Source organism: Hemitrygon akajei, chromosome 28 (genome assembly GCF_048418815.1).
Source record: "Hemitrygon akajei chromosome 28, sHemAka1.3, whole genome shotgun sequence".
Classification (NCBI taxonomy): domain Eukaryota; kingdom Metazoa; phylum Chordata; class Chondrichthyes; order Myliobatiformes; family Dasyatidae; genus Hemitrygon; species Hemitrygon akajei.
Window position 1 is genome coordinate 352,048 of NC_133151.1, and position 27,995 is coordinate 380,042.

The window sequence follows — 27,995 nt, forward strand, 5'->3', positions numbered from 1 at the left end:
CAGCATAGCATGCCTACCATGCTCTGCAATAAAACACAGAACACAACAAGACAAAACATACCAAGTGACAAAGCAACAACAGCAAAAAAAGACAATTCCTACATCCCACCCAACCTCCATCCACGTACGTTTTTCTCTAACCCCAGGACAAGCTGTCTTTGTCCTCCAGCCTTCCATGGATGCATGCATTTGCATATATTGGGCCTTCGACTTCACCAGCAGAACCACAGCAACTCTTAGACTTGGGCTCTGGCTATCTGCCTTGACTTCTGGACTTCCAATCAATCTTCGGGCTTTGATCTGCACAATGTCCATAGCCCTCCGTTCTCTGCACGTTAGTATACCTAAGTATCTAGAAGCCTCTTAAATGCCTTTATTGTAAGTGCCTCCATCACTGTTCCTGGCAGCACATTTGAGGCATTCACATCTTTACACTTCTCCTTTGAACATTCCCCCTCTCACATTTAAAGCACGTCCATCAATACAGCCACCTTCTACGGGATCCTACCACCAGACACATCTTCCCCTCCCTCCCACTCTCGGCTTTCCGCTGGGATCACTCACTACGCGTCTCCCTTGTCCATTCATCCCCCCTATCCCTCCCCACTGACTTCCCTCCTGGCACTTATCCCTACAAATGGAAGAAGTGCTACACCTGCCCGCACACTTCTTCCCTCACCACCATCCTAGGCCCCAGACAGTCCTGTCAGGTGAGGCACCACTTCACCTGTGAGTCAACTGGGGTGATATACTGTATCCGGTGCTCCCGATGTGGCCATTTATACATTGGGGAGACCCGCCGCAGACTGGGAGACCGTTTCGCCGAACACCAGCGCTCAGTCCTCCAGCAGTGGCGGGATCTCCCTGTGGCCACACACTTCAATTCCACAGACCACTCCCACTCCGATATGTCTGTCCATGACCTCCTCTACCGTCAAGATGAGTCCACACGCAGGTTGATGGAGCAATACCTTACCTCCCGCCTAGGTAGCCTCCTACCTGCTGGCATGAACATTCAACTCACAGACCTCCGTTGATACCCTTGCCCCCCCTACCCCATCCCTATCTATAATTTTAGTCTGGTTCTCTTTCTCTTTTTTCCCCCCTCACTATAATCTCCCCCCAGCCCTACCTTTCTTTCTCTTTTATTTCCCATAATTCTCCACCTTCGCCCTAGCCCATTTCCCTTCAGCCTATCACTTCCCAGCTCTCTACTTCATCCCTGCCCCCACTTCTTATCCCCCCCTTGACCATCCCATGTTATTTCACTCCTGATGAAGGGTTTCGGCCCGAAATGTTGTCACTACCTCCTCCCATAGATGTTGTCTGGCCTGCTGAGTTCTGCCAGCATTTTGTGTTTTTATTTATTTCCAGCATCTGCAGATTCACTTGTGTTGCCATCAGTATTGGATGTTTCAACCCTGGGAGAAAGTTATAAGCAGTCTACTCTGTTTATGCTTGACATCATCATATAAACTTTCATCAGCCTCTGCCACTCCAGAGAAAACAACCTAAGTTTGTCCAGCATCTCCTTATAGCTCTTACTCTCTAATCCAGGAATCATCCTGTTAGGTCTCTTCTGCACCCTCTCCAAAGCTTTCATATCCTTCTTCCAATAGGGTGACCCAAACTGCTTTATAAACTGTTCTTGTGTTGGCAGCAGGTTTAAGGTGAACCCGTTAACTAAACAAAACAGCAATATTTTTTCGATGGACAGGAAGGTCTGTGAATCTTTTTGGAGATGTAGGTCTGACATAACTGCCAATGCGACATGGGAACATGGAGTTCAGAAGTGCAAGCATCTAATCAAGTGGATCTGTGTTTGTTTGTAGGGAGAGCCTGGTCCACCAGGGCCTGTAGGACCACCAGGACTTCCTGGGCACATTGTGAGTATTATTAGTGGTTCTTTTCACCCCTATGAGGAGCCTGGTAAAACAGGGAAGCTGCCACCCCTCCTTTTACCTTAAGCCCAACCCTTACCTGCTGTACTCTGAGAGGCCTGAGAAAGAAGAAACAGCCTCTTGCCTTCTGTCCTGAGAAAGCTCTAAGATGTCACAGTGACCCCAGGACTGGTCACACGTATCTCACATAACAATTGGAACCTGAATTATTGAGCACTGAAGGACTCATTCAAGCCGCTAAGATGCTGGATCTCACAAAGACTTTTCCAGTTATTCCCACTCTTTCCCCATAGCCAGCATTATTTTCCTCTCCTGTGAGTTATCCAGTTCCCTCTGGTTAAATGTTCATTTGTTTCGGAGAGCACGTTGTACACTACTGTTTGAATGGATTCCTAGAAAGATCCAGGACCACCCCAAAATAAGACAGTCTTTTTGGTGTAAGAGCACGAAAGATCATTTCCCACTAGTGCACCCCCTCCAATCTACAAGGCCCCACCACGGTGACCAGATCATTGCCCACATTCTGTTTTTGTGCACTTTATGCAGTCCAGTGTAGGACTGTAGTATAGCTTTCTCTGTGGTTTTTTTTTATTACGTAGTTCAGTCTAGTTTTTTGTACCGTGTCATGTAAACCATGGTCCTGAAAAACGTTGTCTCATTTTTACTATGCACTGTACCAGCAGTTATGGTCGAAATGACAATAAAAGTTGACTGGACTTGACATTCACCATGCCCAGAGGTCTGTTGAACTTCTAGCTCCTCTATCCTTGGTGTGTGGGCTGTGGGCAATTGTGAAACATCGTGAAGCTGCCACTGCTACTCTCAGGTGAAAGGTACCACTCAAAGCAGGCTCTCAGCCAATGAATAGCAGGATCCTCTATCCGTGGGAGCAGCCAAGAGTCAATGAATAGGCAGGATCCTGCATATTTTATAGCAGGCTGCAAGCCAGTGAATGAGTTGATGACAACTTTCTTCCTTCTTCTCAGGGCACGGCTGGAATTCCAGGAAGCCCAGGCCCAGCAGGACCACCAGGAGTGGTGAGTTGAGACAAGAGACCCATGCACCCCAGTCATTAAAACACCCCTCTCCCTCTCTCTCCCACACCCTCTGTTTCCACCCTTACCTCTGTCTGTGCCTCATTTCTCCTGGAACTGCCCTCCTGAACTTTCACATTCCACAGCGTTGCTCACATCTTTCCTCCTCTGACTGTTTATGCTTCCAAATTTGCTCTTTTATAGGGAACAAAGGGTGATCGAGGGCCGATGGGAGAAAGAGGTCTTCCCGGCATGGCTGGATCCCCTGGTCCCCCTGGATCACCAGGGTTAATGGTGAGTATTCTCCACTGTTGCACCACCTCCCTGCTGCCACTCATCAGCACTCCATATCCATATCGGGACAGCATGGAGATCGGGTGGACAGCATTATCACAGGGTGATGGGTGAGCTTTTGTATGGAGAACTTGCCACATCTAGTATGACCCTGGTCAGGTCTGGGCCTTCTCCTGATTTAGTTACCTTTGGGATGTAGGATTATAGCTGCATAGTATTTATGTTGGCAAAGATTAGTGAGATGAAGTCATGGTGGAGATAGAAGAGTCTTAACTAGTTCACACTAAGAATTAGAATTGAAAATACACGTGGACTAAGATGTTAGCTATCCTGTGCTATCATCAGTGGGATCATCAGTTGATTTGCCACCTGTCTTCAGGAGTTTCGGCCCATTTGTGATCAAGACTCCTTCGAGGTGGTGGGCCAGCAGTGCTAAAGCACCACCTCCCACTGATGAGCTTAAAAACTTGGCATCTGCCTCTATCAGAGTTGTTGGTCGCTTCCATCCAACAGATAGTCTACTCTTCAGGTATCTATGCAGCTACTGAAGAGTTTACAAAAGATCGATACACTGTCCGACTATCTGCCCCTCTGGAAGTACTTGTTCCACACCCATGATGATCCTGTCTCTGCTGCCTCAGCTACAGCCCTGCTGGTTGACTTGATCTCTCTTCCAGTGAAGCCAAGGTCACGCAGCCACTTCTGGAAAGTGAACGCAAAGTAAAGCCACAGAAACCTACTTCGAATGGATAGCATGAGACCTTCCACCCTCCGTCTCTGCACTCTGATCTTAATTCTGCATACTTGGTTAACTTGCGCTCATGGGCTTCATCGATGTTGTCTTCCCAGGGGACTGTGAGTTCACCAATAACCACTTCTTTACTGGTGTCAGACCAGACAATTATCTTGGGACGCAATATGGTGAAAACTATTTGCTCTGGGAAACTGCCTTTCCCGTCCAGGTCGGCCTTGACACATCAATCACTGGCTGAAGAAAGTATGCTTGATCGTGGGCCTGCGCTGTACACCCTTGACTTGGAGCCTTCTTTCACAAATGATATGCGATGTTTTGTGCAGCATGGGGCATGAGATAAGTTGTGCTGCAGTACTCTCTGCTCAACCGCTTCTGTTACAACTTTGAGAACGTTGTTATGTCTCCAAGTGTCCATGCCTCTGCATGCACTCAAAATATGTTTAAGTGTTCCCTTCTCACCATAAGCAGCACACCTGTCTGTCTTATCTTCATACCAGGTGTTGGGAGCAGGTCATACACTGCTCTGTATAGAAAAGAAATGCAGAGCGGTTCCATCTGTCACAGAACATTCCAAGATAGATGTCGTTGTTCAACACTTTCCCACCAGGTCCAATAACCATATAACAATTACAGCACGGAAACAGGCCATCTCGGCCCTTCTAGTCCATGTCAAACGCTTACTCTCACCTCGTCCCACTGGCCTGCACTCAGCCCATAACCCTCCATTCCTTTCCTGTCCATATACCTATCCAATTTTACTTTAAATGACAGTACTGAACCTGCCTCTACCACTTCTACTGGAAGCTCATTCCACACAGCTTCACTCTCTGAGTACAGAAATTCCCCCTCGTGTTACCCCTAAACTTTTGTCCTCTAATTCTCAACTCATGTCCTCTTGTTTGAATCTCCCCCACTCTCAATGGAAAAAGCTTATCAACGTCAACTCTATCTATCCCCCTCATAATTTTAAATACCTCTATCAAGTCCCCTCTCAACCTTCCATGTTCCAAGGAATAAAGACCTAACTTGTTCAACCTTGTCCAAGCCCCTTGTTTGGTCAGGCCAGCTGCTTTAGCTAACCTCTTCTCCTCTTCTACTTCATATTTCTTGTATTACAAGCTCACGACGCTGCTTACCTGTAGAAGATGACTACCACTTGTGGGTTGTCCATCCAAGTCCCTGGCAGCCGAGCTGGGTAGCCCCAGCCATCTCCTTGTGCTGCAATCTAGACTCTGCCTCATCAACTGCTGCCCAGGCTGACCACTTCCTGCCTGATCTCACATCTGGCTGGGTGTTCTTGATGACAGGGTCTTTTGAGTCTCGAAGCATCAGGAATGATCCTACCTTGGCTACCTTGATCTCTTCAACATGGGATTGCACTGGGATGGTAAGTTTTGTCTGGCTACTGTGGAATGCAACATTAGTGAGGCTGCTTGGTTCTCCAAGCCACTTCTTCATATACTTGTTGATCTTCTGTTCCATTGCCTCAACATGGGACATTGCCACTTCATAGACAGTCAGTGGCCACATTATCCGTGGCATCAGTCCATACTGCAAGCACCACAACTTCAACTTGCCAGGCAAGCCACACTTGTCGACAGACACCAGACTTTTGCTGATCTGTTCTCCTGTCTCTTGAACCCTCTTGGTGTCTCTCAGCTCCTCTGTGTACCATCGCCCGAGGCTCTTAACTGGTTGGTCCTGAATGGATGGAATCTCCTCTCCACAAAGGGTGAAATAAAAGTCAACCAGCTTTCCTCTCCTAAGAACAAAGCTCTTTGACTTCTTGGTCTTGAACTTCATTCTTCCCCAATCCATTAGCTCCTCAAGTCTAGATAGTACACTATCTAGACAAAGACCCCATGCCTTTGTGTCCCATTCCCAGCAATCAGCCTGGACTGGTGATTGCACTGGATACTGTGCACCAGATACCACTGGTGCCCATGTCCACATTGCGGACAAGGCGGGTCCCAGCAAGGAGGTGACATGGAGGCTTGTACCAGCTCATCTATACGGCTCACTGCACGGGCTGCCTGCTACGCTAACTTTGAAGAGATGCGAAAGGATTTAGAAGGAGTGGATTGGGACAATTGTTTTATGGGAAGGATGCAATAGAGAAATGGAGGTCATTTAAAGGTGAAATTTTGAGGGTACAGAATCTTTATGTTCCTGTTAGGTTGAAAGGAAAGGTTAAAAGTTTGAGAGAGCCATGGTTTTCAAGGGATATTGGAAACTTGGTTTGGAAGAAGAGAGATACCTACAATAAATATAGGCAGAATGGAGTAAATGAGATGCTCGAGGAATATAAAGAATGTAAAAAGAATCTTAAGAAAGAAATTAGAAAAGCTAAAGAAGATACGAGGTTGTTTTGGCAAGTAAGGTGAAAATAAATCCAAAGGGTTTCTACAGTTATATTAATAGCAAAAGGATAGTGAGGGATAAAATTGGTCCCTTAGAGAATCAGAGTGGACAGCTACGTGTAGAGCCAAGAGAGATGGGGGAGATTTTGAACAATTTCTTTTCTTCGGTATTCACTAAGGAGAAGGAGATTGAATTGTGTAAGGTAAGAGAAACAAGTAGGGAAGCTTTGGAAACTATGATGATTAAAGAGGAGGAAGTACTGGTGCTTTTAAGGAATATAAAAGTGGATAAACCTCCGGGTCCTGACAGGATATTCCCTAGGACCCTGAGGGAAGTTAGTGTAGAAATAGCAGGGGCTCTGACAGAAATATTTCAAATGTCATTAGAAACGGGGATGGTGCCGGAAGATTGCCATATTGCTCATGTTGTTCCAATGTTTAAGGGTTCTAAGAGTAAACCTAGCAATTATAGGCCTGTAAGTTTGATGTCAGTGGTGGGTAAATTAATGGAAAATATTCTTAGAGATGGTATATATAATTATCTGGATAGACAGGGTCTGATTAGGAACAGTCAACATGGATTTGTGTGTGGAATATCATGTTTGACAAATCTTATTGAATTTTTTGAAGAGGTTACTTGGAAAGTTGACGAGGGTAAAGTGGTGGATGTTGTCTATATGGACTTCAGTAAGGCCTTTGACAAGGTTCCGCATGGAAGGTTAGTTAGGAAGGTTCAATTGTTAGGTATTAATATTGAAGTAGTAAAATGGATTCAACAGTGGCTGGATGGGAGATGCCAGAGAGTAGTGGTGGATAACTGTTTGTCAGGTTGGAGGCTGGTGACTAGTGGTGTTCCTCAGGGATCTGTACTGGGTCCAGTGTTGTTTGTCGTATATATTAATAATCTGGATGATGGCATGGTAAATTGGATTAGTAAGTATGCAGATGACACTAAGATAGGTGGCGTTGTGGATAATGAAATAGGTTTTCAAAGTTTGCAGAGAGATTTAGGCCAGTTAGAAGAGTGGGCTGAACGATGGCAGATGGAGTTTAATGCTGATAAGTGTGAGGTGCTACATTTTGGTAGGAATAATCCAAATAGGACATACATGGTAAATGGTAGGGCATTGAAGAATGCAGTAGAACAGAGTGATCTAGGAATAATGGTGCATAGTTCCCTGAAGGTGGAATCTCGTGGATAGGTTGGTGAAGAAAGTTTTTGGTATGCTGACCTTTATAAATCAGAGCATTGAGCATGGGAGTTGGGATGTAATGTTAAAATTGTACACTGCATTGGTAAGGCCTATTTGGAGTATTGTGTACAGTTCTGGTCACTGAATTATAGGAAAGATGTCAACCAAATAGAGAGAGTACAGAGGAGATTTACTAGAATGTTACCTGGGTTTCAGCACCTAAGTTACAGAGAAAGGTTGAACAAGTTAGGTCTTTATTCTTTCGAGCGTAGAAGGTTGAGGGGGGAAATAGAGGTATTTAAAATTATGTGGGGGTCAGATAGAGTTGACGTTGATAGGCTTTTTCCATTGAGAGTAGGGGAGATTCAAACAAGAGGGCATGAGTTGAGAGGGGGCAAAAGTTTAAAGGTAACACGAGGGGGAATTTCTTTTATCAGAGAGTGATAGCTGTGTGGAACGAGCTTCCAGTAGAAGTGGTAAAGGCAGGTTCAGTATTGTCATTTAAAGTAAAATTGGATAGGTATATGGACAGGAAAGGAGTGGAGGGTTATGGGCTGAGTGCAGGTCAGTGGGATTAGGTGAGAGTAAGTGTTCGGCATGGACTAGAAGTGCCAAGATGGCCTGTTTCCGTGCTGTAATTGTTATATGGTTATACGCAAGAGGCTGAGTGCCAGGCCTGAGGGTGAATGCAGTTAAGGCCCAGTGTGGTTCTTTCATTTCAATAGAGTAAATTATAGTCATCAGATATGAGAGGGAAAGTTATACGGTTAGTCGATGAATCTTCTGTAAAGTGTGCAACAGAACACTGTGGGACACTTACTGACTGCTGTCTGTGTCTTCTTCCATTCCTTCAGGGAGAGCCTGGCAGTGATGGTCCAATAGGAAAAGAGGTATGTTGTCAAAATTATTCCAGCGTCAGGCAAGAGTGGCATTACCAGAGAATAACTGAAAGCTGGGGGTCTAAACTCTCCTGGATATGAAGCAGTGAAGCAGCTCCTGGTTCCAGCAAAACTCTCCTGGATATGAAGCAGCTCCTGGTTCCAGCAAAACCGATACCTGCAAAGCCACAGGTATCCTGCTTGAGTCTCTCCAATGTACCAGATGTAACCCATTCCAGTAAGGAGCCCACATCAGGAAGTATAGGAGGATTGTCCTCAAATACAACATCCCAGCAGGACTGTGGCTGCATTTCTCTTGGAATCCAAGTCAAAGCTTTTATGGTTTTGTTATACAGCCAGTTTTCTAGCAATCACACATGTAGATTTTCAAATTGATGATACAGGAAAGGAAATATCCAGAGACCCTGTATGCTTGCACCCTGCCCAGCCTCTTTGACACAACCATCTCACTAGTCTCATTCCTGAGGTCTCTACAACCATGATCAGATACTTTGTGCATTGGGGCTGCTCTCTGCATTTGACACCTCACGGGGAAACTGCTACATGTGGTTTATTTCATTCATCACGAGTGAGCACAAGAATAGAAAAAAAAATGAGATTAGGAGTAGGGCACTCAACCCCTCAGGCATGCCTCACCATTCAATGCAACTATGACAGGCCTCATCTCTTCTCCTGCCTCCAGTGGCCCAAATACCCAAATCTTTTAAGATGCATTTACTACCTGCTCTTTAAATACCCTGAATGATGCAGCCTTTGCAGCCCTCCAAGGGAGAGAATTCCAGAGATTCTCCACATGCTGCAAGAACTTGTTCCTTGACAAGTCAGTTTTAACATCTCCTAAATCTTGTAACTATGTCCTTTGTCTGAGACTTTTCCTCTACTGAAATCAATTCATTATCTGTCCTTCGTCATCTTTAGAATATTGTAAAGATCTAAAGATCTAAATCCTTCGGCTACCTTTGAGACGACAGCCCTCTGATCCCCAGAATTAGCCCAATGTGTCTCCTTCAGACTGCCTCTAACACTTAATCCTTAAAACAGGACTAAAACTGCACTTCATTCCAGGTGTGATCTCACCAGTACCCTAGACTTCACAGCCATCTTGTAAGAAAAACCAATTTGCCATTTACCTTCCAAACTATCTTCTGCTCACCAGTGCCTCTGCAACTAGACTCATTCACCCTGTCCGTTGTCTCTGAGACTCTGTTCCCACCCGCACCAGGCTGACGGCTCGTACCTACTGCCCTTTCTCTCCCCATGTTTTGACCAGAGATTTAAAGTTTGTAGTTTTTCAATCATTTGCCACCAAGAAGACCCATTACTGTACTTTTAATGATCCATTTCTTATTGTTAATGCCTGTGGTCACTAGAAGGTAGCTCTCATGTGTCCTTCCCCTTTTCAGGAGTGACAGCCCCTTTTTTAATCCCTCCTTCCCACTAATACCTTTCTTTCACTGTGACACGAGCAATTCTCTCCTCTTCAGTGAAACCCCTTGTGGTGAACTACATATACCTGTCTGGACACGCCCCCCCTGCTGACTGCTCCTGTGGCCCCTCTCACTGACCGTGGCTGCTCCCACAGACCCTGGTATAAAGGCGATTGAGGCCTGAGCCCTGCCCTCAGTCTCCAGGATGTAGTATGGTGGTCAACTACTGCTTGTTCTTTCTTCCAGTCAATAAAAGCCGATATCTTGCCTCACGTCTCAGAGAGTTATTGATGGTGTATCACCCCTCAAGTCCCTCTGCCTCACCATTGTTTTACAACCCTTGATTTGCCCCTTCCTTGCTTTGACAAGGGTTTACAATCCTCCCCTTGTTCAGCCTGCTCTCTTCTTCAGCTGCTATGTTGAAATTCCATGTGGTAAGCCAGACTTGTAGTTCCTTGGACTCATTCGTGGTGGGTAGCACAAAACGAACTGGCAGTAGTGGCCTTTCCACTTCATGGACTTTTATCCATCACATCTTGTGCTTTATTTCCAAACTCTAATATTCACTGTTCTTCTCCCTTAGGGATCACCTGGTGTTCCTGGGAGTGTGGGGCCTCCAGGGGCAAAGGTAAGACATGACATGATGTTTAAGGTGTTTGAGGGGAGGTTAATGTAATGAGATAACTCAACTCTGCTCTGAACCAATGACATATGTAAAGGTGTTACACACCCAGCATATGTTAATAACTCATTTGAGGAAGGCATTCATTTCACTGGCTGAGTAATGTCATCCCCGCCCCAACGTTTGTGCAGCTCACTACGTGAGCATTGTCCACCCACACAGTGTAGTAACCCAGATTTTGCTCTCCACAGTCAACAATACGCCACAGTGTAGGGCTTCCATGCACCAGTTCACAGGCCACCACTTGCTGCTGCCCAACACCAGCTCTCTGTCGTCTGAGACACAATGGCCGTGCTGAGAGGCAATTGCAGGACCTCAGCAGAGCAATCATGTGGCGCTTCAAGTGGGGCTCCAGCAGTGCCCAGGCTAGATCTGTTGGAGAAATAAGGAACTTGTTTAAGGTCAAAATTTCAAAGTAATATATGTCAACATATACAACCCTGAGATTCATTTTCTTGTAGGCAGATGCAGTAAATCCAAGAAATACAGTGGAATCAGTGAAAGACCACTCCCAACAGGACAGATACACAACATGTGCAAATACAAAAGGGAAAAATAATAATAATAAAGAAATAAGCAATAAATATTGAGTACACGAGATGAAGAGTCCTTCCCATGAGGCAGTGCGGCATGGCAGCCTTTCAGACCTGGTGTTAGTTTAATTTTCTAACTTAAGTTTGATACGCAATTTTCGATTAGGGCACAATGGATAACAGAGCGGCTATCTACCATTGCCAGATACAACAATACAGAGATCGTCCAAAAACAAACCTTCACAAAGATCTGCTGGTTGAAGTACGCGACCTCGGCTTGCTGAGGGGAACGGGCCTACATTCCTCGGACTCGCCTGATGCTGGTAGCCGGAGATGGAGACGTCGTAAGTGATGTGCGAGGAAGCGGAAGCGAGGGAAGCGGGCAGGGGTCCGTTCCAGACAAAAAACCGAACCCTAGCCAGCTGGCTCTCCCGTCCATTCTGTTCTCCAATGTCCACTCCCTGGACAATAAAACGGACTACATCCGACTCCAACAAAATACTCAGCGGGAGTACAGAGTCTCTGTGTACGTTTTCACAGAAACATGGCTCACTGAAATAATTTTGGACGCCGCTATTCAGCTAGACAGGCTCGCCTTGTTTCGTGCGGACAGGGATGCAGCGGAGTAAGACTCGCGGCGGTGGTTTGTGTATTTACATCGTCATGGAATGGTGTAAGAACTCTGTGCTGGTTTCCAGACACTGCTCATTGCTAGTGGAGTTTGTGGCTGTCAGATGCAGACCATCTTATTTGCCATGGGAATTCAACTCTGTTCTTGTATCCGGTGTCTACATTCCCCCCAGCGCTATTGCTAAGGAGGCGCTCTGTGAATTGTACGGGGCTATTAGCGAACTGCAGAATGCACACCCTGATGGACTGTTTATTGTCGCCGGTGATTTTAACCGCATAAACCTTAAGTCGGTGCTCCCCAAATTCCATCAGTATGTGGACTTTGCAACGAGAGGGGAGAATGCGTTGGACCTTACTTATACAATCATCCCCGACGCGTACCAGGCAGAGCCACGCCCCCACCTCGGATACTCAGACCACATCTCTGTTATGCTAATCCCAGCATACAGACCGCTCATCAGGCGCTCCAGAGCAGTTCAGAAGCAGGTGAAAACCTGGCCATCAGGAGCCATCTCTGCTCTTCAAGACTGCTTTGAGCACACTGACTGGCACATGTTCAGGGAGGCTGCAACCGATGGCGACTCTACCAATTTAGAGGAGTACACAACATCAGTGACCAGCTACATCAGCAAGTGCATTGATGATGTTACTGTGTCCAAGACCATCACTATACGCGCTAACTAGAAGCCATGGGTGACCGCAGAGGTGCGTGCGCTGCTGAGGACCTGCGACTCCGCCTTCAGAGCAGGCGACAAAGTAGCTCTAACAACAGCAAGGGCCAAACTGTCTCGGGTCATCAGAGGGGCAAAGCCTGCACATGCCCAGCTAATCCACAGTTACTTCCAGGACAGCGGTGACACGCGGCGCATGTGGAAGGACATCCAGGATATCACCAACTACAGGACAACATCACCTGACTATGCAGGTGATGCCTCCCTCCCAGGTGCGCTGAATAACTTTTACGCCGGTTTTGAGGCGGAAAATGATGTGGCGGCAAGGAAGTCCACCCCTCCTACAAATGACCGGGTGCTGTGTCTCTCCGTCGCCGATGTGAGAAGAACCCTGTGCAAGGTCAACCCACGAAAGGCTGCTGGACCAGACAACATCCCTGGTAGAATGCTCAGAGGATGTGCAGACCAGCTAGCAGATGTTCTCACTGACATCTTCAACATCTCCCTGAGCAGCGCCACTGTTCCAACGTGCTTCAAGGCCGCCACCATTGGCCCTGTGCTGAAGAAGTCTTCAGTGTCCTGCCTAAATGACTACCGTCCTGCTGCACTTACATCCATCATCATGAAGTGTTTTGAGAGGCTCATCATGAGGCACATCAAGACCCTGCTGCCTCCCTCACTGGACCCCCTGCAGTTTGCGTACCATCCCAACCGCTCAATAGATGACGCCATTGCTATCACCCTCCACCTGGCCCTAACCCACCTGGACAAAAAAGACACATACGTTCGGATGCTGTTCATAGACTTCAGTTCAGCATTCAACACAATCATCCCTCAGAAACTGATTGGGAAGCTGAGCCTACTAGGCCTGAACACCTCACTCTGCAACTGGATCTTAGACTTCCTGACTGGGAGACCTCAGTCAGTCCGGATCAGGAGCAGCATCTCCAACACCATCACACTGAGCACGAAGGCCCCCCAGGGCTGTGTGCTCAGTCCACTGCTGTTCACTCTGCTGACCCATGACTGTGCTGCAACACACAGCTCGAACCACATCATCAAGTTCGCCGATGACATGACCGTGGTGGGTCTCATCAGCAAGAACGACGAGTCAGCTTACAGAGAGGAGGTGCAGCAGCTAACGGACTGGTGCAGAGCCAACAACCTGTCTCTGAATGTGATCAAAACAAAAGAGCTGGTTGTTGACTTCAGGAGGGCACGGAGCGACCACTCCCTGCTGAATATCGACGGTTCTTCGGTAGAAATTGTTAAGAGCACCAAATTTCTTGGTGTTCACCTGGCGGAGAATCTCACCTGGTCCCTCAACACCAGCTCCATAGCAAAGAAAGCCCAGCAGCATCTCTACTTTTGGGAAGTCTGAGGATAGTCCATCTCCCACCCTCCATCCTCATCACATTCTACAGGGAGAGCACTTTGAGCATCCTGAGCAGCTGCATCACTGCCTGGTTCAAAAATTTAACCATCTTGGATTCAAGACCCTGCAGCAGATAGTGAGGTCAGCTGAGATCATCGGGGTCTCTCTTTCCGCCATCACGGGCATTTACACTACACGCTGCATCCACAAAGGAAACAGCATTATGAAGGACCCCATGCACCCCTCATACAATCTCTTCTCCCTCCTGCCATCTGGGAAAAGGTTTTGAAGCATTTGGGCTCTCACAACCAGACTATGTAACAGTTTCTTCCCCCAAACTATCAGACTCCTCAATACCCAGAGCCTGGACTGACACCTTGTCCTGTTTATTATTTATTGTAATGCCTGCACTGTTTTGTGCACTTTACACAGTCCAGTGTAGGTCTGTAGTCTAGTGTAGTTTTCTCTGTGTTGTTTTTTACGTAGTTTAGTCTAGTTTTTGTACTGTGTCATGTTCACCATGGTCCTGAAAAACGTTGTCTCATTTTTACTATGTACTGTACCAGCAGTTATGGTCGAAATGACAATAAAAGTGACTTGACTTGAAAGTGAGTCAGTTCTGTGGGAACAGTTCAGTGATGGGGCAAATGGGGCAAGTGAGGCAGTATGGTTCAATGGGCTGAAGGGCCTATTTTGCACTGTATATCAATAAAAAAAATAAAATAAAGTAACGCTGAGTGAAGTTATTCTCTTTGTTTCAAAAGCCTGATGGTTGAGGAGTAATAACTCTTCCTAAACATGGTGGGGTGGGCCCTGAGTCTCCTGTAGCTCCTTCCTGATGGAGCATGGACTGAGTGGTGTGGGTCCCTGATGATTGATGTTCATTTGCTGCGACAGCACTCCATGTAGATGTGCTCAGTGGTGATGGGGGGGGGGGGGCTTTACCCCTGACAGATTGGCCTGTATCCACTACTTTTTCCGTTCAAGGACATTGGTGTTTTCACATCAGGCTGTGATGCAGCCAGTCCATATACTCTCACCACACATCTATAGAAGTTTGTCAAAATTTCAGAATGTTCTGAAAGTGTTAAGAAACAATCAACTGTTGTGGGAGACATGGAGGAACCATGTTCTCCACCTCTCCCTCCTAGGCTGGCCTGCAGACAGAGTGGTCACATTCCTGGGCCATAATCCAGAGATCTGCAGTAAAGAGGAGATGCACATTGCAGTCCCGTTAAACAATTGGAAATGTGATTCCATGTCTTCAGTGAAAAGCTGGAATGGAAAACCAGTGTTAACGTTGACCATGAAACGGGCTGGACTGACATAAAACCAGACCAGTTCCATTAACTCCCTCCAGGGGAAAAGTGGCTGCCCTCCTGTCACAGTCTTGCCCAGTGCATCCAACGTGGACAGCTCTTAAACATCCACACCAAGGCAGCCTCACTTGTCACTCAATTCAGAGGACATCTGAAGTGGATAATCTCCTGGTGTTCATGAACTGCCAGAAACAAAATAAATGAATGACTGAATTACTTAATCAATAGGTACAGGACTAATTAATCCACAAAGAAGGTTAACAATAATACTGTGGAGGAGGAAATCTTTGTGATGGCTTTTTGGACCTGTAGCATGGCAGTTAGCATAATGCCTTATATCACCACCGATTGGAAGATTGAGGTTCAATTCCCGTCGCTGTCACCAAGGAGTTTGTACATTGCCCCTGTGACCATTTGGGTTCCCTCCAGGTGCTCCGATTTCCTCTCACATTCCAACATATGGTTAGAGTTAAAAAGCTGTTGGCAATGGAAACACGACAACACTTGTGGTTGTCCCCAGTGCAATCCCTGGTGATTTGATTTGATGCAAACAACACATTTCACTGTGTGTTTTGATGTAGAATTGACTAATAAATCAAATATTTATCTTATTTAAAGGAGTTAGATATAATTCTTGGGGCTAGAGGGATTGAGGGAGATGGGGAAAAAGCAGGAACAGAATTAGGATAATCACCCATGATCATATTGAAAGGCGGAGCAGAAATGAAATTTCAGATGGCCTCTGTCTCCTGTTCGTTCAGTGAACTTGTTCAGCAGCTTCACAATCGCAGCTAATATTTGTTCAGAAGAAATGGGATGTCCAGGTACTCCCATTTCCAGGTTTTGTTAAGAAATAGGAAGAAGAATCTTACTTTAAATCTGCTGACCTATGGGGGATGATTGGTATCAACCCAAACAAGTATCGTTCATCATATAGTCGAAGTGCTGGGTCCTCTGATACTGTACCAAGCTGTTGTGCTGTTGCTTAGATACACAAAGTGGTGGGTACATGGAAGGGGTTGTGGTTGAGGCAGATACATTAAGGGTATGTTAGAGGTTCTTAGGCACATGGATGAATGAAAAATAGGGATCTATGTAGGAGTGAAGGATTAGATTAAGAGGTCAACACAACATTGTGGGCCGAAGGGCCTGTACTGTTATGTTCTATGCACGTTCACAGACAGCAGTAGCTACCACACACTGCTCCCACTAGTGATGGGAAATTCACTAGGGAATGAATTGCTAATCCCTTCTCTTTGCTTTCTTTCCAAAGGGTGAACCAGGAAGACCAGGAGCGAAGGGAGCCCAGGGTGAGAGAGGAATGCCTGGCGTGTCCTTTGGATCAGGCAAGAGTGGTGGAATGGGACTACCTGGACCTCCCGGAACCCCCGGTGCTCGGGGAGAACGAGGGTTACCTGGACCGCCAGGACCTGCCGGTGCTGCTGGAATTCCAGGAACACCTGGGTCTGCGGTATGGAGTGCTCCTCATCTCATCAGTGATCAATGTAGATAAGCTGTTTTCAGGACACGACTGTGTGTCACCGGACCATGCATCCCATGCAGTTGTTCTCAGCATCACTGGAAACTCTCCATTCCTCAGGGAACTGTCCTGATCAAAGGCACTGCTGCCTGAGAGGTCCTCATCCTAAGATACCCTGTTTACCTTCCAGTGGTTACCATAGAACCATGGTTCCCTTGCTGTGGTTACCAGAAGACTGCTGGGTCTTTGGACCAGCAACCAACAGGAGCGACCTTTTTGGTTGTAGGTGTCACAGGGAGAACCATACAAACAGCTGCTTGTGTCTGCTCTGAAATTGTGTACAACATGACAGAACACTAGGACTTGACTTTCCAAAAGCTGGCAGGTTTAAGGCTGCCACAACTCACAGACACCACATTATGCCTGCTCATCTGAGTTCTATCCTGGAAGAAATCTTGCCAAAAGCCTCAACATAATCCAAATAAACCATATCCATTATAGCAACCAGTACTGTGTCACCTTTCCCATCTGTGGGAACATTGTTCTCTGCAAGAGAATACGAGGCCTCACATTACAATAACCTTATACAGCTGTCTTTGTATATCTGAGGACTGAGTGACTCACCAAATCATAGATAACACAACATAGTTTAAAGCAACGAACACAAAGTTTATCTATAGTTTATATCTCTATCTGATCAAAGAACCAGCCAGGCCACTTCCATGTTCAAGACTAAGCTCAGCTCACTGGTGTTAGAGAATGTGTTTTGTAAAATGTCTGTGTAATGTGTGGCAGAGCCGTACGCACAGGTTTTCTAACCAATGTAACAATCCTGTTAGGCAGCACATGGCATTTTCAACATGAGACTCTTAGCCAGGTACATTATCAATCGAGGGCCATGTGCTGAAAGTAACACAATGGTCACTTTCCTTCCATCAGGGAGAAGCTGTTAACTTTGATGAGATCAAGAGGTTAATCAGACAGGAAGTTATGAAAATCTTTGACCGTGAGTATGTTCTTACTTGTTTGTAATAACACAAGGCTATTTGGCCAATAGGTCCATGCCAGCTTCTAGAGGAGCAATCCCATCAGTCATGTTGGCCTATAATTTACTGGATTATCTATTTTGCCCTTCTTAAGCAAAGGAATATTTGGACATACTACGTAACATAGAATATGTTACACATTATTATGCAAACCTTTTAATCTACTGTAAGGTCAATCTGACCCTTACCTCCGATATAGCCCTCCATTTTTCTATCATCCATGTGCCCAGTTTCTTAATGTATTTGCCTTTACCACTCTCTTTGTAAGAATACTTACCCCCCTGACATACCTCCTATACTTTCCTCCAGTCAACTTAAAATTATGCTTCAATTCTCCTGACCTCACATGTGGCTTATGAGGATACAAAGATTTCTGTCAGCTCTCTCCTGTTTTCCCTCTTTCAATAACTGTGGGAGATATCACATAAGGCCTTGGGGATTTATCCACCTTAATTTATTTTCAAAGACCAAACTGAAAAACAAATTAAGGTGGATGAATTCATATTATCTTCTTTGTAAACTCAACATGTCCTATGTATTAACATACACCACACAACATACACTAAACGTCCTATATTATTAACATACACCACACAACATGAATAATGAAAGAAAGCTGGAGACTAATGTCAAAGCAGATACAAAAAGCTTTTTTAACTATAAGGAAAAGAAAAGATACGTCGCATCTGCAATTTCTCCAGTTAGCGGACGACTTCCTCCCACACCGCTCTTGAAGTAGTGGGAAATTGCGTACGAGGCAAGTTACAGCAGTGGTTTGCCATTGCCTTCTTCAGGGTGAGTTTTTTTTCCCCAAAGATCACCTGCTCTTAACCCAGCACGGATGAAAAGCATGCAGGGGAGCCGGCTGGATTCGAACTCAAGACCTCCTGCCCCTCAGTCCGGCGCTGATGCCACTGCGTCACCAGCCGGCCTTTTTAAGTATATAGAGGGTAAAAGAGAGTCGAGGGCAGATATAGGACCAATACAAAATAATGCTGGAGATATTGTAATGAGAGATGCAGAGATGGCAAAGGAACTGAATGCATTTTGCAACAGTCTTCACAGCAGAAGACGTCTGCAGTATACCGGACATTCAGGGAAGAGAAAATTATGCAGTGAAGTGCAGTGAAAATTATGACTGAGAAGGTGCTCAGGAAGCTTTATTGTCTGAGGGTGGATAAATCTCCTGGACCTGATGGAATGCACCCTTGAGTTCTGAAGGAAGTAGCTGGGGAGATTGCAGAGGCATTAACAATGATCTTTTAAGAATTGATAGATTCCAGCATTGTACCAGATGACTGGAAAATTGCAAATGTTACTCCACTATTTAAGAAGAGTGGGAGGTAGCAGAAAGGAAACTACATTTGGTTGAGAAGTTGTTGGAATTGTCGGATGAGATTACAGAGTACATGGAGGCACATGACAAGATAGTCCTGCCTGAAAAACCTACCGCAATTCTTTGAAGAAATTACAAGCAGGGTAGACAAAGGAGATACAGTAGATGTGGTGTACTTGGATTTTCAGAAGGTCTTTGACAAGGTGCCGCACAAGAGGCTGCTTAGCAAGATAAGAGCCCATGGAATTACAGGGAAGTTACTAGTGTGTGTGGAGCATTGGCTGGTCAGCAGAAAACAGAGAGTGGGAATAAAAGGATCCTATTCTGGCTGGCTGCCGATTACCAGTGAAGCTCCACAGGAGCCAGTGCTGGGACCGCTGTTTTTTACGATGTATATTAATGATTTGGACTAGGTTTTAATGGATTTGTGGCTAAATTTGCCGATGATACAAAGATAGGTGGAGGAGTGGGTAGTGTTGAGGAAATTGAGAGCCTGCAGAGAGACTTGGATAGTTTAGGGGAATGGATGAAGAAGTGGCAAATGAAATACAATATTGGAAAGTGTATGGTCATGCACTTCAGTGGAAGAAATAAACAGGCAGACTATTATTTAGGTGGGGAGAGAATTCAAAATGCACAGATGCAAAGAGACTTGGGAGTCCTTCTGTAAGATACCCTAAAGGTTAACCTCCAGGTTGAGTCGGTTAGAAGGCGAATGCAATGTAGGCATTCATTTATAGATGTATAGAATATAAGATCAGGGATGTGATGTTGAGGCTGTACAAGGCACTCGTGAGACCACACTTGGAGTATTGTGTGCAGTTTTGAGCTCCTTATTTTAGAAAGGATATACTGACATTAGAGAGAATTCAGAGAATATTCATGAAAATGATTCCGGGAATGAAAGAGTTACTGTATGAGGAATGTCTGGCAGCTCTTGGGCTGTATTCACTGGAGTTCAGGAGAATGAGGGGGATCTCATAGAAACACTCCGAATGTTAATATAGAAAACCTACAGCAAAATACAGGCCCTTCGGCCCACAAAGTTGTACCGAACATGTCCCTACCTTAGAAATTACTACACTTCCCCATAGCCCTCTATTTTTCTAAGCTCCATGTACCTGTCCAAAAATCTCTTAAAAGACCCTATCGTATCCATCTCCACCACCGTTGCTGGCAGCCCATTCCATGCACTCACTACTCTCTGCATAAAAAAATTACCGCTGACATCTCCTCTGTACCTACTCCCAAGCCCCTTAAACCTGTGCCATCTTTTGACAGCCATTTCAGCCCTGAGAAAAGGCCTCTGACTACCTATACAATCATGCTCCTCCCACCACCCCTTCTGTCTCTTTCACCAATCAACTTCCTAGCTCTTTGCTTCATCCACCCCCCCCCCAAGTTTCACCTATCGCTTGGCGTTCCTCTCTCCCCTCCTCCCCAATTTTCAAATCTACTCTTCAGATTTTTTTTCTCCAGAAGGGTCTCGGCCCGAAACATCGACTGTACTTTTTTCCATAGATGCTGCCTGGCCTGCTGAGTTCCTCCAACATTTTGTGTGTGTTTGTTTGAATATTCAGTCGGTTTCAAGGACAGAGCCATCAAATGCTCCTCATACGTTAACCCTTTCATTCCTAGGATCATTCTTGTAAACCTCACCAAACCCATCAGGGAACAGCTTGGTGGCTTTACGAGAGATGCCACTTATAGGCAGAACAATGCTTTCAATAGACACGATTCCAATCTAGGTGTCTCCCCAGAGACATGGTTTTCCACACTCCAGCCCATCACCACTCACATTGCTCAAGTTGTGCAGGCGACCAATCCCTGTGAGTTGGGCTTTATTGCTGGCTCAGCTCCTGTCTGGAAGTGAAATACTGCTGGAGCGGCCTGGGTAGCAGCAAATTCTTGTTCTGTTGTCCACTCCAACCCAGAGAGGTCTCCCAGAGTGTAGGTTCAGCCCATTAACACACCTCATTCAAGAGCACAAACTCACCTCCCACAACATCTCTCACACAGCTCATTCCCTTCTCCAGCTCCAGCCCAGATAGCTCCTCCTGTCAATCCTGGGCTGCTCTGTGAAGCCGGCTCACCCTTTGGCTTCTTCTGGGTAGCAATATTGTGGGTGTAGAATGAGCAGATGGGAGCAGCCTTCCCAATCCAGTCTGTGGATTGAAGGAACCACTAATGAAATGGGAAAGTGTGTCACTTTACTGAAAAAATTATTTTTAATGTATGCATCATTTACCTTGCATTAAACATTGTTGAAATGAAGACTCACCGTTCATTATGCACAGGTAAGTGATACTGGTCTAGCAGCTGCTGGCATTTCTGCAGAACAAGTTCAGCTAGTTTTGTCAGTCATTTCATCTGGTGTAGTTGCATCACCATCTGGTATAGAACCATAGAACATTACAGTACAGAAACAGGCCCTTCGGCCCTTCTTGGCTGTGCCAAACCATTTTTCTGCCTAGTCCCACTGACCTGCACCTGGACCATATCCCTCCATACCCCTCTCATCCATGTACCTGTCCAGTTTTTCTTAAATGTTAAAAGTGAGCCCACATTTACCACTTCATCTGGCAGCTCATTCCACACTCCCACCACTCTCTGTTTGAAGAAGCTCCCCCTAATGTTCCCTTTAAACTTTTCCCCCTTCATTCTTAACCCATGTCCTCTGGTTCCCGCCCCCCAGCCTCAGTGGAAAAAGCCTGCTTGCATTCACTCTATCTATACCCATCATAATTTTATATACCTCTATCAAATCTCCTCTCATTCTTCTATGCTCCAGGGAATAAAGTCTTAACCTATTTAACCTTTCTCTGTAACTCAGTTTCTCAAGTCCTGGCAACATCCTTGTAAACCTTCTCTGCACTCTTTCAACCTTATTAATACCCTTCCAGTAATTACGTGACCAAAACTACTCACAATATGGAAGGGCCACTGCCCAGGACCAGAAAATGCTGCAGAGGTTGTATTTTCAGCCAACTTCATCATGGGCACTAACATACATTGAGGACATCTTCAAAAAGTAGCATCCATCACCCTCGATACCCAGGACATACTCTGTTCTCATTACTACCATCAGAGAGGAAGTACAGGAGCTTGAAGGTACACACTCATTGTTTTAGGAACAGTTTCTCCCCCTCGGCCATCAGATTTCTGAATGGACAATGAACCCATGATGCCCACCTTACTACTTTTGCTCTCTTTTTTCACCACTTATTTATCTTTATTATTATTAGATATATTTCTTATTATAATTTATTGTACATTTTAGAATCACACTGTACTGCTGCCACAAAACAACAAATTTTATAACATAAGTCAGTGATAATAACCCTGATTCTGATCTCCAGTCATTGTTGTCTTGATCCCTCAGCCATGCTGAGCAATATATTTTATATCAGTGTGTGGTTAAAATGCTGCAGTCACTCAACTGAAACCAATCCACCTTTGAAGCCCTACATATCGTGCAGTACAGCTGAGCTGAAGTTCGCTAACTTTGTGTTGGCTTCCCATTTTATGCTGCCTGCCACTTTCAGCACCAGCTGTTCTTTAAGCAGAGGAGGTGCTCAGTAAAGGCACGCATAACAGTCTTCCCATTAGTCTCGCAGCCCACCTTAACTCTGCCAACATTTGTATTTATAAATTGACATTGAGTGTGGAGTAGGCCCTTCCAGCCCTTCAAGCTCAGCAACCCTGATTTAACCCTGGCCTGATCACAGGACAATTTACAATAACCAATTAACCTACCAACCGATAGTCTTTGGACTGTGAAAGGAAGCCAGAACACCCAGAGGAAATCTATGGGGTGGTCACGGGGAGAACATACAAACTCCTTATAGACAGCAGCGGGAATTGAACCTGCATCATTGGTACTATGAAGCGTTGTGCTAACCACTACATTACCATGCTGCCTCACAGCTCCAATGAGCAGGATGTGCTGTCTACATGGAGTCTGCACATTCACCCTGCGACTGCCTGAGGCTCCCCTAAATGACCACACTCTCCACCTGGCCACGCCCCCCACCCGACATCCCAAAGACCTGCCATGAGGCCAATTAACCTGTCTGAATTGCCCTCGGTATGTGGTAGAATCTGAAATGAGCTGTGGAGAAAGAAAATAGAATTAGAGTGATCAATGGCCAGTGCGGACTCGATGGGCTGAAGGGCCTGTTTCCCTACAGTATGACTCTACAATTTTGTTTCCATCATTTGCTGGTGGGGATTAGACGTTCCTGGAGTGAATATTGAATAGGAAACTGTAGTTCATTCAATGCCCGTTCTCTATTTTGCAGAGAGAATGACTTACTACATGGCGAGCTTCCGTTCTTCGTCAGACGATGCCAGCCCTGGAAGGCCAGGACCCCCCGGCAAAGTCGGACCCCCCGGGCATCCAGGGCAGCCAGGACAACCTGGATTGCCAGGACAGATGGGCAGAGATGGACGGCCAGGATTACCAGGACCCAAAGGTATGGGGCAAAGCCACTGTGTAGGTTTGGGAAGAGCGGCTGCATTAACGCTTAAGTGAGCAGCTGCAGATTGGTGCAGTCCCCCAGCTCCAGCGTCTCAGATTTGATCCCGACCTCCAGTGCAGTCCTTATGGAGACTGTTTCACTGTTTGTAGACACCTGCACCAGGCACTCTCTGCGTTCTCTACCAGCTGCTAAAGCTGAGCAGTTTGTCTGCTAATTGGCCATCGTAAATTGTCTCTGGTATGTCAATGAGTTTTAGGAAGTGGGTGGCTGGGGGAAGTTGGTGAGAAAATATCAGGAATAAAATTGTCAATGGGTACTTGAGGTTTGGTATGCTCAGTGGGCCGAAGGGCCTCTGTGACTACTTGAGTGAGTTCATGGTGCCTGACTGGTGGGGAGTTGAGGGTTCAGGCTCAGGTTGCTTCGCCATGTTTGGATTTTCTGTTCCCCCAGACAGTCCTCCCTCCATCATTGGCCTCTGGCTCAACTTCTCTGCCTATTGCTTCTGGCATAGGACAAGGTCAGTGGCACTGTCAGCTCAAATGGTAGGACATCTCCTTCTAATGTGCTCTGTCTCCTTGCAATGTCTGCACTCGATTTATGCCTCTGATCATCTTGTACATCTCTGTCAAGTTGCCTTTCATCCTCCTTCACTCCAAAGATAATAACTCCAGCTTGCTCAACCTATCTTCATAAGACATTGTCTCTTATCCAGGCAGCATCCTGGTGAATCTCCACAGCAAAAGCTTGCATATCCTTCCTATAATGAGGTGACCAGATCTGAACACAATATTCCAATTGTGGTCTAACCAGGGTTTATAGAGCTGCAACATTACCTCATGGCTCTTGAACTCAATCCCCCAACAAATGAAAGCCAACACATCATATGACATCTTAACCACCCCATCAACTTCTGTCAAATTAAACTCATTTCTGAGGTGAATTGCTGACACAGCCAGTGGAATGGCCATTATCTGTGGGAGGGTCCAAGCTGAGTAAGGGGTCCTAACCCTGTTAACAACAAAATATGGAAGTGGGGAGCAGGAGTGTGTGGAATGGAGAGAAGGCTGAAGATATTAATGTACTCCTGTACTTTACATGTGAGAGATGTCTTTCACCAAAGGACAGCTGGAAGGGTTTAAAACAAGCTCCCTTCAGCAAGGTGGTGTAGCTAATCAATATAATTCAGGAGAGGGAGTTACTTTGTGTTTGACTTGAAAACAGCAATGGAACCTACCTGTAGAATTGGCACAGCTCAGCCCTGCTACCAACCAGCTTCTTCACCTGCCCCAAAAGCCCCCTCTACACAGCTACCAATCTTAGCACTGGACAAAAGACCATCCTCTTCCCCACGCCACTAGCAAAGGTTGTCTCCCCTTCTTTCTCTGCCTTGCCCCAGCTCTATCTCCAATAGACTGAGCTGCACTCACTGATAGATCACCAGCATGTGGAATTGCTCAGACTATGCCGACCCTGTCCTGGTAGTGTGTACTGGAAAAATGTCATGTGACCTCTCCACTTACTCTGTCCGTGCCTTGGAATGTGATGAGACAGTGAAGAAGGATGTAACCTGTACCCAACTTGCACTGTCCCTGTCCTGGCAATGTTGAAAGAACGGTTAATAATTTCTTACTAAATGCAAGCTACTGAAAGGTTCCTGGGGAATGGTTGGGAATATGGAGATCAGCCATGATGTCATTGAATGATGGAGCTGGTTTCCAGAACTCATGACCTAATCTAGTCCCAGTTGGTGTGTTGTATGTAACTTAAATTATTCACTTCTATTGAATCTGTTTGGATTATTTAAAGGTGACTCTTTATTAAACGTTTAATGTTTTTACTTCTCATTAGGACCAATTGGCCTAAAAGGAGATAAAGGCGATAAAGGTGTGGGTCACATGGGAGATCCTGGTTCACCTGGGCCACAAGGTGAGTTATTCTTCTGCTAATCTGTCTGTAAACATGCCTTACCCCAGCAATGCAGTCTGAGTGGGGGGCACCTGGATTCACATGCTTCTTCACAGCATCTGCCCATGGCAATTAGCAGAGATGAGGGAGTCATATGGAGGACTACAGGCATCTTCAGAAGGACTGGTGTGTCTGTACTGACATCAGATGGAGGGAAACAGGACCAGTATGTCCCAGTAGGCATTGTCATTGGAGTAATTAACCACACTTCAATGAATTGGGGCACAGCAGAATGCCATTCAGCCAGTTCAGTCAGAGACTGATCCATCTTGCCCCACCACCAGCACTATGCATAACACTTATTTTTAGACCATAAGACATAGTAGAGAATGCTTCTCTGCCATTCCATCATAACTGATCCTGGATCCCACTCAACCCCATACACCTGCCTTCTCGCCATATAGAAACATAGAAAACCTACAGCACAATACAGTCTCTTTGGCCCACAATGCTGTGTTGAAAATGTACTTAGAAATTACATAACTTTACCCATACCCCTCTATTTTTCTAAGCTCCATGAGTCTCTTTTAAAAAAAACCCCCTATTGTATCTGCCTCCACCATCATCGCTGGCAGCCCATTCCACACACTCACCACTCTCTGCATAAAAACCTTACCCCTAACATCTCCTCTGTACCTATTTCCAAGCACCTTAAAACTGTGCCCTCTCGTGTCAGGACTTTCAGCCCTGGGAAAAAGCCACTGACTATCCACACAATCAATGCCTCTCATCATCTTATACACCTCTCATCCTCTGCTACTCGGAGGAGAAAAGGCCATGTTCACTCAACCTGTATAAGACATGCTCCCCAATCCAGGCAAAATCCTTGTAAATCTGCTCTGCACCCTTTCTATGGTTTCCACATCCTTCCTGTAGTAAGGTGACGAAAAATGAGCACAGTACTCCAAGTGGGGCCTGACCAGGGTCCTATATGGCTGTAACATTACCTCTCAGCTCTTAAACTCAATCCCACAGGCGATGAAAGCCAATGCATTGTATGCCTTCTTAACCACAGAGTCAACCTGAGCAACACACACAAAATGCTGATGGAACGCAGCAGACCAGGCAGCATCTATAGGAAGAAGTACAGTCAACGTTTCGGGCCGAGACCCTTCGTCAGGACTGCATTTTGTGTGTGTTGCTTGAATCTCCAGCATCTGTAGATTTCCTTGTGTTTGCATCAAACTGAGCAGCAACTTTGAATGTTCTATGGACCCGGACCCCAAGATCCCTCTGAACCTCCACACTGCCAAGAGTATTGCCATTAATACTACATTCTGCATCATATTTGAGCTACCAAAATGAACCACCTCACACTTATCTGGGCTGAACTCCATCAGCCACTTTGCAGCCCAGTTTTGCATCCTATCAATTCCCGCTGTAACCTCTGACAGCCCTCCACACTATTCACAACACCCCCAACCATTGTGTCATCAGTTCCTCATCCAGATCGTTTATGAAAATCATGAAGAGAAGGGGTCCCAGAACAGATCCCTGAGGCACACCACTGGTCACCGACCTGCATGCAGAATATGACCTGTCTACAACCACAGAATATGGCCTTCTGTGAGCAAGCCAATTCTGGATCCACAAAGCAAGGTCCCCTTGTATCCCATGCCTCCTTACTTTCTCAATAAGCCTTACATGTGGTACCTTATCAAATGCCTTGCTGAAATCCATTTACACTACATCTACTGCTCTACCTTCATCCTTTGATGCTCTAGGTACAAGCTCAAAGCCGACAAATGCTCCATACATGTTAACTCCATCATTCTCAGAATCATCCTCATGAACCCCCTGTGGAATCTCTCCAATGACAACATATCCTTTCTGAGATACCCGGCCCAAAATTGTTGACAATACGCCAAGTGCGGCCTGACTAGTATCTTATAAAGGCTTAGCATTATCTCCTTGCTTATATATTCTATCTCCCCCCTTGAAATTAATGCCAACATTGCATTTGCCTCCTTTACCACAGATTCAACCTATAATTGAGCCTTCTCCCCATTAGATGATAGTCCACTCTATTGTTTCTTTTACTTAGCCTGTTGGATGCTCTCTGAAATCTGCCTCCACAATTCCCCTGGCAGTGCATTTCTACTCCCTGGGGCAGACCTTCATGAATAATACCAGACTGTTTGACCCTGAGACTACATATCTCCCACCCCTAGCGCCTCATATCTCAGAAGCAGTCAGCCTCTGACTGTCAGCCCCACACAATGTGAAAATATGCCTGGTTCAGACAGTGGGGTATTAGACCTTTCCATTACTGTCAGCATCCAGCCCTCTGCTCTCTGATATCACTAGTTGTTTATGGATTACTGTTCCTCTAGTTCATGGTGCCAATTTGAATTAATCAATGAGAGTGTCCAATCTTTTGCCTTTCCCTCGCAGGTCCACCTGGACTTCCAGGATATGGTAAAATCGGTCCACCAGGTCCCACCGGCCAACAAGGAATCCCAGGTGTTCCAGGGCCACCAGGTCTTCAAGGACCCACTGGAAAAGATGGCCGTTGTTTGCCATCACAATGTGCCATGCAGATGCCAGAGCCTTATAATGCCAAGAATTCAAAAGGACCATCTTCCTGGATTAATTAATAAAGACTTACATTTTTA

The 27,995-nt window shown here is 45.8% G+C and overlaps 1 protein-coding gene across 1 annotated transcript; it reads left to right on the forward strand.

Annotated features, from left to right (window-relative positions):
- The first annotated feature begins 1,807 nt into the window (after window positions 1-1,807).
- On the forward strand, window positions 1,808-27,995 carry LOC140717614 (uncharacterized). The gene is made up of 10 exons (XM_073031190.1): window positions 1,808-1,886; window positions 2,888-2,938; window positions 3,140-3,229; window positions 8,391-8,426; window positions 10,446-10,490; window positions 16,346-16,543; window positions 17,492-17,558; window positions 23,236-23,409; window positions 25,264-25,341; window positions 27,775-27,995. The coding sequence occupies exons 3-10, from the start codon at window positions 3,164-3,166 to the stop codon at window positions 27,975-27,977; spliced, it is 867 nt and encodes a 288-aa protein (XP_072887291.1). The 5' UTR covers window positions 1,808-1,886; window positions 2,888-2,938; window positions 3,140-3,163; the 3' UTR covers window positions 27,978-27,995.